General features: G+C 36.3%; 1 protein-coding gene and 1 long non-coding RNA gene across 2 annotated transcripts in view; both read left to right on the top strand.

Annotated features, from left to right (window-relative positions):
* LOC103505822 (cystinosin homolog) overlaps window positions 1-10300 on the top strand; it is a 15801-nt gene that overhangs the window by 1575 nt on the left and 3926 nt on the right. The window contains exons 3-7 of the mRNA XM_026821049.1: window positions 137-277; window positions 912-1052; window positions 2692-2750; window positions 3012-3067; window positions 3302-3421. Coding sequence (XP_026676850.1) covers window positions 137-277; window positions 912-1052; window positions 2692-2750; window positions 3012-3067; window positions 3302-3421 — 517 coding nt within the window. The remainder of the gene's footprint in view (window positions 1-136; window positions 278-911; window positions 1053-2691; window positions 2751-3011; window positions 3068-3301; window positions 3422-10300) is intronic.
* Window positions 4828-6913, top strand: LOC113466012. Its single transcript, XR_003390558.1, has 2 exons — window positions 4828-5877; window positions 6052-6913. It is a non-coding gene; the product is annotated as an uncharacterized LOC113466012 (long non-coding RNA).

Here is a 10300-nt window from a genome sequence, read left to right as displayed (position 1 = left end):
CCTTGACTGACTCATGAATTTATCCTCTGAATTTGATTCATCCATTTAGGAAAAAAATATTCGAGATGTCATTGTAATAAATGAAACTAAAAATCAGTAGTAGGTAAATTAGGTAATTTTACTCTTTTTTTTCCAGTATCAAGCCCTCAGACATTCATGTTGCTGTCGAGAAAGATTTCCGGCTGGGACTTGCCAGTGATATTATTGGTTGGATCTACTTCTCAGCTTGGACCATTTCCTTCTATCCTCAACTCTATACAAATTACAAGAAAAAGAGGTAAGTGTTGGAATTTTCTGCGGGGAAAGTGTGAACTGTGGAGGAAAACTCTAGACTGAAAGAAAAATCTTATGAAAAAGCCAGCAGTGCAATAGTCCTAAATTAAAATGGACGTGGCACATAAGGGATCAGGAAGAGACCGCCTTAACATAATAATATGAAAAAGCCAACTCCCAAAATATTTTTACCATTTTCCTTCCTATTAAGTAAACATTCCAGTCTTTTGAAGTGTTTACTTGGATCTGATAGTTTTTTTACTGAAATTTTTACTTTCTAGGTATCACAATAAAGATTGCAAAGCTATATTTTTGAACAGTCTTAGAAAAGGTCCATTCTCACCACTAAGCCTTTTTTTAACATAGTTATTTCTAACTACATATGACAGGCAAGTAATAATTAGCCATTTTCCTTCCTATTAAGTAAACATTCCAGTCTTTTGAAGTGTTTACTTGGATCTGATAGTTTTTTTACTGAAATTTTTACTTTCTTGGTATCACAATAAATATTGCAAAGCTATATTTTTGAACAGTCTTAGAAAAGGTCCATTCTCACCACTAGGCCTTTTTTTGACATAGTTATTTCTAACTACATATGACAGGCAAGTAATAATTATATTTTACTCTTTTTTTTCCAGTATCAAGCCCTCAGACATTCATGTTGCTGTCGAGAAAGATTTCCGGCTGGGACTTGCCAGTGATATTATTGGTTGGATCTACTTCTCAGCTTGGACCATTTCCTTCTATCCTCAACTCTATACGAATTACAAGAAAAAGAGGTAAGTGTTGGAATTTTCTGCAGGGAAAGTGTGAACTGTGGAGGAAAACTCTAGACTGAAGAAAAAAATCTTATGAAAAAGCCAGCAGTGCAATAGTCCTAAATTAAAACTATCACTGCTAAACATCCTGGCAATGCCATTCTGACAGTGTCTTTGGAACCAGCTCAAAAAGAGTAAGTTACTTTTCCTTTGAAAAATGATTCGGACTTATACTTTTGGCATAGGTAACCACAGTAGTTGGTACAGTAGAATCAGACCAACAAGATGAAAGTGGAAACAATCCAAGTACATTATGAAATCTGCTTAATAGCAATATCTATTTGTAAAGGGATCTAGACTGTCTAGACTTATCACTGATAAGTTATCAGAGTAAAAAAAAAAAAAAAAAATCCTTGACTGACTCATGAATTTATCCTCTGAATTTGATTCATCCATTTAGGAAAAAAATATTCGAGATGTCATTGTAATAAATGAAACTAAAAATCAGTAGTAGGTAAATTAGGTAATTTTACTCATTTAGGAAAAAAATATTCGAGATGTCATTGTAATAAATGAAACTAAAAATCAGTAGTAGGTAAATTAGGTAATTTTACTCTTAACGAACCATCACCAAGTCAATGATAGTGAGCAACACTTTACGTTTTCTTTCTTGCTCACGTGTTGTCTCTCTTGATTACGCTTTGTCTAACATAGGTATCTATGTAACGAACCATCACCAAGTCAATGATAGTGAGCAACACTTTACGTTTTCTTTCTTGCTCACGTGTTGTCTCTCTTGATTACGCTTTGTTTAACATAGGTATCTACATATCTACCTACTTTCACAGAAACAATCAACTGCTCATCTTTTATTCTCAAAGTTTGATGGCGGAGAATCGGAGATTATCCGATGGCATCGCCTCTTACAATGTTAAATGGTACACAAATTCATACTTCATACACTTTCTTCACGGTGTCTAACTACCTATTCATCCAAAAATCTAGAAAAGAAATGCCGCTTTCATTACGTTTACATTTCTCGTGTCGCCCTTCTTCACTCATTCCTTATCATCACGTGTTCTCTAACTACCTATTCATCCAAAAATCTAGAAAAGAAATGCCGCTTTCATTACGTTTACATTTCTCGTGTCGCCCTTCTTCACTCATTCGAGAATACTGTTCCCTGGTAATAAAACAACAATATTAATCATTATTTGATAGGACTTTACACAATAATTGTTATTTGTCAATCAAGTCATTCTTATCCTAATTATTCGGTCCGGGACCACATTCTCGCCCGTTTCGCTAGGTATCTCCTTATCCTTCAATGTCTCATCTCATCGATGCCATATCCACATCCACAATCGAGGAGCTGGGTGCAAAAAGGGCAATAAATGAAAATCATCAAACTGAGATATTTAACTTTAAAGTTTTCAATTTTTCATCAAAATCCTTGAAATGTATGTTTACAAAAAACGCTGTAACTCATCGAGGAAAAAATAAAGTTTTCAATTTTTCATCAAAATCCTTGAAAAGTATGTTTACAAAAAACGCTGTAACTCATCAAATAATAATTATGATAGATGAAATTTCAGAGACTCTAATCCTCTTTTTTCCCTTTTCTTCTGTCTTAACCACATGATTATTTTCCCTGTTACAGTGTCATAGGACTGAACTTTGATTTCCTGGGACTGAACCTGATAGGATTTACCCTGTATAGTTTGTACAATTTGGGATACTACAGCTCTTCTTTGATCCAGGTATGATATGAGGTTCTTACATGATATGTTTTGCATTATTGGGTACCTACCTATTTAGGCAAGCTAAACTAAACTAAAAAAAAAATACAGGGTTGAAATCTAACATTAAAATTAATACGAAAGTAGGTATAAGTAGTGTTTATTTAGACTGTCAGCTTAGAACAAGTTGTCCCATTATACTAACTTTTGCTACTTAATCCTAATTTGCTACTTAATCCAGGATTTACCCTGTATAGTTTGTACAATTTGGGATACTACAGCTCTTCTTTGATCCAGGTATGATATGAGGTTCTTACATGATATGTTATGTTTAGGTACCTATTTATTTAGGCAAGCTAAGCTAAACTAAAAAAAAAAAAAAGAATACAGGATTGAAATATAACATTAGAAGTAGCAGAAAGTAGATATAAGTAGTGTTTATTTAGACTGTCAGCTTAGAACAAGTTATCCCATTATACTAACTTTTGCTACTTAATCCTAATTGTCAAATGACCTTTTTTTCCTTTTTAGGATCAATTCTTTGAGAAGAATGGCACCAATTCGAATCCAGTTCAGTTGAATGATGTGTTCTTCTCTATTCATGCCACGATTATTACCTTGCTCACTATTTTCCAGTGCTTGATTTACGAGGTAAGTTTTCCCCTATCGTGTATTTCTTTGTGACTAGGTACCATTTACAATGAGGAAACCGAATATCGAACATCACAGGTTCGATTCCCGGAGAGTCTACAATTTTGCTCAGAGGAATTCCTATTCATGTCGATATTGTCATGAACATTATTCTTCCAGATCTTCCCCTCAGGATGTTTCTCCATCTTCCAATTTTCCCATGACTCCTATGTTGTCTCCTTCCTTCAGTGTGAACTATCAAGTCCTCTACTCCGACGACAGTCATAGTTCAAGCTCTGAAGACTCTATGTGACTTCCCTTATCCTTCCTCCTTTCATTCCTTGCCGTTCTTAATCCTGAACAATTTGTTTCCTGAGGTAAACTTCTTACATTAGTGCCAAATCCCAAAACATGAAAGAATTCCAGTTTTAAAGGGTGTTATATTCTAGCAATAAAAAAACTGCTACATTAGACTCCTAGCACTCCCATTTCGTTGTACGTGCGGGTATGTCCTTTATGGGATGGGTGAAAATTCGAGAAAAGACACATTGTGAATCCTCAGCTGGAGGTTGCTGGTTCGATTTCAAATCAAGTAATAAAGTGATTAATCGGGAACCGACATTTGTGACAAGTACTCACGCTACGCGATTTTAAATGATGTACTTGCTTTGGGTGTTATTGTTAAAATAAAGTGAACTACTTCAATCATGTGGCGTAGATTAGGTGTTCAGAGGTCGAACAGAGCCAGTAGCGATGACATGTTGAATATATCAGTTCCCAGTGGATTACTGAAGTTGAGTAATGTTGCGTGTAGTTAGGTAATATCCGGATGGGCAATCGAGTGTTGCTGGCTCTTCCCGGCCACATTCGGACTAGTTTCCGTGTCCGGAAACAAACTTGAACATCAGATCTTGAATTTCCAGAAATTGGCAACGTGGATGGCTTTTGGGTTTGCTTTCATGAGGTCTTCTTGTGTGCAAGGTTCACCCAGTTCTAGTTGACTGCAGTTGAGTCGGACTAGGTGAGACTAATGTGTGAGAAGGCGGGTAGCTTGTCACCGAATGGAGAGTAAAACGCCCGTCACTGAAAACCGTAGCTACATGTGATGTCAATTATCATACAGTGATGTCAATTCTCTAGGTACCTACCTATCTAACAATCCAGATATAGGTACAAGTCGGTATTGAAGTAGATACCTAAATTGTTTGCAAGTTGTGATCGTAAGGACGTAAACGTAAGTAAGTACGTACCTACTTGTGCTAGTAGCATAACAACTTGTTTCAGATAATTTCTGATGAACCATTGGTCGACACTGTTTGCTTTTTATTTCGTTATCTATCAATCCATTTTGATTGCTGATTATTCTTCGCGGGGGAGATCCCGGAATTTATTCAAAACTCCTCGGTGCATGTAGTAATTACGTGCGTTGTTGAATAATGAATTGCAATCGATAATATAATTATCGTATATTTTTTACCTTTAAAGGCGCCATCGAGAGGAACAATTAATAAATTATTACATAGGTATTTTATTTATTTATAATAAAAGCAATGTCTAATAATATGATAACCGGAGGGGATATTGTCGATTGTCGCCCCTCCTGTAAGAAAAGGTACCAAATTTAATCTAGGTACTCCGAAATATTGAGCAGAATGTGATTGCTCAAAGTTCTATGCCGATTTGACAACCGGAGAACCGACAAGGAGAATATTATTTTAACTCCTTATCTGTCTTAATTTTACATGAATTTGATTGATTAATTTCAGTGATTTATTGTTTGAGAAAAAACCTTGTCTTGTCTTGAAGAATTGATTGTCAGCCTTTAAAAAGAAATTTACAAATTTACTTGGAATCTTGACTCCGTGGAATCCCCCTAGTATGAATAAGATTCAGATTCAGACGATGTTGATTGAGTCAACTTCTCCTGGATTAAACAAGACAGTGGTGGATAATCATGATTACTTATATTTTCGGTTGCCGTTGATTTTTGGGACAGGGGGTAGGTAGGTACCTGATTTTTAGGGGTTAGTGGGTTACACATCTCATTCTATATCCGAAATTATCGTACCTATATCCCCAAGCATCTAAATGGAGTACTTAATGTATTAATATATATAGAGTTGACTCATTCCTAAGACCACATACCTGGATGCAAATTTCACACAAGATTAGGTAACCTATTTCAAACAATACCTAATAGTACCTCGATATTGTAGTTTATGAGAACTATAGGTACCCAAGTAATATCTGATATTACCTATAGTTAATTGGTCCCAGGGAATGGTCCCTATAGGTGTCTTCTACCTTTTATTAGACAGACTGACAGTTTGAGCACCTGTAGATAAGACGTGTATGAAATTGCTTCACTGTCATCACTTAACCTGGTTAAATAGGTAGTTTGAGCAATTGTCTGATTGTGTCATAAATAAATTGAGTCGTAGTTGTTTTGTTAAATAGGAAATCTTCAGACACAGAAAGTAAGTATATAACCTATATCTTTTAAAATTTTGAAATCCTAATAACTACAGTGAGCCAAATCACCATATCTTATCCTCTTAATTATTTTTCATAAAATTTGAAGGTTTTCCAGTCTTCTCCCTAACCTTCTTGGCTATTCCACTGATTTCTAACTCCATTACTTCACAAAATAGGGTAGGTAGTAGTCAGACTGCGACCTTTGATAAAAGAATTCCACAGAAAACGGAATTAGCACAAACGGAACCTGGGGATTTAGACCTACCGGTAAGAGTCATTATACCGGTAATCAATGTACAGGGTGGGCTGTGAAAGCAGCAGAACGACTTGCCAATATACGACTCCACTCAGAAGTGGTGGACAAAGTAATAGAGTTACAAAATGGCAGGATTAAATCAAGAGGGCTGAAGGAACACTTTGGAAACGTACCGCCCAGGATGAACAACAATGGAAGAACTTTGGAGATACATACTACATTCTAAGTTAGACTACATTCTAAGACCTTTTTCTCGGCAATTCACCTCACATGGGTGCATCCAAAATCCAGAAGAACGTCAGGTGTGCCAGTTGGTATACTTTGATGACTTTGCATGGTTCGTGAGGAAAGCTGCTGGCTACAGAAATCTTTCACTTTCGGGAGATAAGTCGATATGAAAATAAACGACCATTCTGAAACTTTTTCGCCACTCTGTATAACCTCGTTGACGGTCTGGGAAAAGTTCAAAACAATACGTTTGAGCTGTCCAGGGGGTCTTCGCAAGCAATGATCCCTGTAAAGGTGATGATGGAAGTAAAATTGGATCCCTCCTAATCGGACATCGGGCTCAAATAAATAGCCATGCTCTCACCACGATTCTCTGAGTCTACTGTTTCTCGCTGTAGACGTTAGATCGATTAGTAGACCGTGTGTAGGTTTTTAATGATTGGTAGACTCAATTTTCAAATCAGTATCAGTAGCAATCAGTTTTATCAGAAGTACTTTACTTAGTGAGTTAGTGACATTAGAGAGAACAAGCACTTGAGAGGTTCGTACGTGCCTAAGGGTTTTTATACGCTAATTAAATAAGCTATACCTAGTTAACTAAGGTTTTTTCTACCTTTATTACTTACTTATACATTTACTTATTTTTACTTTTTTCTCAAAAAATTCTCGAAATAACTTAATAAGGACTGTTACGTGCCTAAGGGTTTTTATACGCTAATTAAATAAGCTATACCTAGTTAACTAAGGTTTTTTCTACCTTTATTACTTACTTATACATCATTTACTTATTTTTACTTTTTTTCTCAAAAAATTCTCGAAATAACTTAATAAGGACTGTTTTTTCCCTGGTTTGTGTCGGATAAATAATAGATATTTTTATACGTTTAAAATAATTAAATAACATCATTACGACGGACTTCATGGATTGTATTTCATTTATAAATTTTTCAAGGTTTTTGTCACAAGAAAATTTCGACCCATCATTAGTTGCCCTCTCCTCTGAAATACAGCTTACTTCTGCAACGCAGACGCTCCAGGAGGACACTATAAATCGCCACCCTAAAAGGTAGGTATTGGAATCAGCGCAAAAAATCACATATTAAACTTGTTGAGAGAGAGGGAGAGACAAGGGAGAGAATAGGTAGATCATTAATTTGAAGAGTACTCCTGAGCTTGATCTATTCCAAAGGTTCGTCAAATTTTGTCAGCCCAAGTCACATAATCATCTACTTTTGTAGGAATAAGTGATGCTTCTGGGTTGACTAAAGAGACGCGATTGTTTTTTTGACACTAAGGACTTGAATGGTTCCAGACATTCATCTTGTCCTTTACACATGTTGGACACAATGTTACTGATATCTATGTTTGTCTGGCTTTTTATTTTATCCTTATAAGGTGTAAACAAATGATCTTGTTTTGTGGATCCATTTAGGATGAAATCAACACTTTTCTTTGATACGAGAGAATACAAATCAACTGCGGGTTGTTTGATCTCACTCTTACCAGATAAATTTACTCCTGATACTAGGTCTGAAAGCAGTAAATCTTCATCATCCGTAATGTTTCTGTTACTGTTACCTGTGGATTCATCTTCATCGTCAAATTTGAAACTTGTGCTCTGAATTTCACTCGAGTTCCACCAATCATCTGATTCATCAAGGTTCATGTTGACTGTAAATAAATCTTGCACCTCACTGTATGTTGAGATTAACACAAAGGTAAGTAAGTTACAGTAAAGATTTAAAGCTATTATTTTCAGCTCTTATCAGTAGATTACACCTTTTGAAATCTTATCACTTCTGAATCTTGCACCTCACTGTATGTTGAGATTAACACAAAGGTAAGTAAGTTACAGTAAAGATTTAAAGCTATTATTTTCAGCTCTTATCACTTATCAGTAGATTACCTACACCTTTTAAATCTTATCACTTCTGTTAATCTGTTCCAATTTTCCAAAAGTCAAAAGTTTCAAAATTTGAAATTTCACAATATTTTTCTTGCTATGTTCACACCTGTACACAATGAGCGTATTTTTCTATTATTCCCCTTCCTCTACATAGAGCGTATTTTTATGTTGTGATGGAATTTCAAATTGGCAGTGGATGCGAGCGTATTTTTCTATTATTCCCCTTCCTCTACATAGAGCGTATTTTTATGTTGTGATGGAATTTCAAATTGGCAGTGGATGCATCCACTGCCTTTCAAATTTCATTTGATGATCGATGGCAAAATAAAATACCTAGGTACATAGTTTAGGTAGGTAGGTAGGTAGGTACACCTAATCATTTATGTAGAGGGACGTAGATAGGTAACTAATGTAAGTAGTTATAGGTAAGTCTATTACCTGGGCATGTTGTTCATAAGTAATAGAAAGTTAACCTACAAGAAGTTCTACCGTAAGAAGTTTGTAGGTGGCGGCAGATGTCTTTTAAAAATTGGTCAGGAGAGATTGCTAAAAGCTCACACCAAAAAACCTATACCGATATTTTTATCATCTTTCCTGATTCCTGATGGGTAGTCCCTTCAAATGGGTCGGCAAGGGGGAAAAAAAACGATATATCGTAACAAGATACCTAAGGGTGATCGACGAGCTCTCGTCCCTTTTGCAACATTTAAATGTAATTACCACGACAAGATCACTAAACTTACAGTCAATTTTCATGAGGCTCCCGAAAAAAATTGATAGCAAGCAACCTGGTTTTCTGGAATTATTACCTAATATGCTCAGGGAGAAACCCATTTACGTCATGACCATTATCCCGATAAGTTTTACAGCCAAGCCCCCTTCGAGGGGGTCTCACAAGTCACAATACATAATAAGCGTTCATTCCTTATCAACTTTTTAAAAGGCGCTACCGCAGTGAGACCCGGTAGACAAGAGTTCCATATTCTATATGTCTCAAGAGACGCGACCGAACTTCCCAAATTCAAAGGATGATCCACGGTATCTGCCAACGCCAACTATGCACATTTTGATAGTAAAAAGCAAAGTCCTTGCTAGAGTGGGTATCACACTGTAGACTTTCACTCCGGAACTAGGAGTTGTCCTGGGTTCAATTCCCAGGAGAGTCGAGATTTTTTTTTTTCGGCTCTGTGCCTAAGGACGGAGTTTTAAAATTCAATGAGCATGGCAAACTAAACACATTGTGTACGTGAGGACATTTAATACACAAGTAGGACCAGTGGCGTTATTGCCAGTGTGAATTTCTAGTGTCAAATCCTGGAAAAATCCCTAAAAATAGGCACGTCATGCAAGTTCTTCTCCAGAAATATGACTCAGGTCATTGTGTACAGGACATTTAATACATAAGTAGGACCAGTGGCGTTATTGCCAGTGTGAATTTCTAGTGTCAAATCCTGGAAAAATCCCCAAAAATGGGCACGTCATGCAAGTTCTTCTCCAGAAATATGACTCAGGTGTTCATTGACAGTTCACTGCACGCATAACATATTGCATAATCATCCATTTGTTGCAATCAGAAAGAAGTTGTGACAGTGCGACAACCACAGTCTTTTATTGTTGAATGTGGCTTACCATATTACTTATATTTTTAATTTATGAATTTCAGACCACAATAATAGTTATATTTTAGTATTTTTACAGCCTATAAAAAAATAAATATGATTGATAACTATATTACTATAAATAGATGTACGGTACTACATAAAGCATAACCATCATCACGGGAATTTATCTTTTCACTTTTGTGGATATCACACTATCACAGCATTGCTAAGTTCTTACTTTGCAAAGCAATGCCCACATTTCCATAATCTCTTTACACTGGTAGTGCCGCCACTGGTCGCTACTCCATTGTCCTCACGAGGCTGAGTGCACCCCGAACTCCAAGCATAGAGCCGAAGAATCTTCGACTCCGCTGGGAATCGAATCCGGGACCTCTAGCATGCAAGCCTGGGTTTGCATGCTAGAGGTCCCGGAG

This window comes from Diaphorina citri, unplaced genomic scaffold (genome assembly GCF_000475195.1).
Source record: "Diaphorina citri unplaced genomic scaffold, Diaci psyllid genome assembly version 1.1 scaffold197, whole genome shotgun sequence".
Classification (NCBI taxonomy): domain Eukaryota; kingdom Metazoa; phylum Arthropoda; class Insecta; order Hemiptera; family Psyllidae; genus Diaphorina; species Diaphorina citri.
The sequence above is the reverse complement of the archived record's forward strand: the minus strand, read 5'-3'. Positions and strand labels throughout refer to the sequence as shown.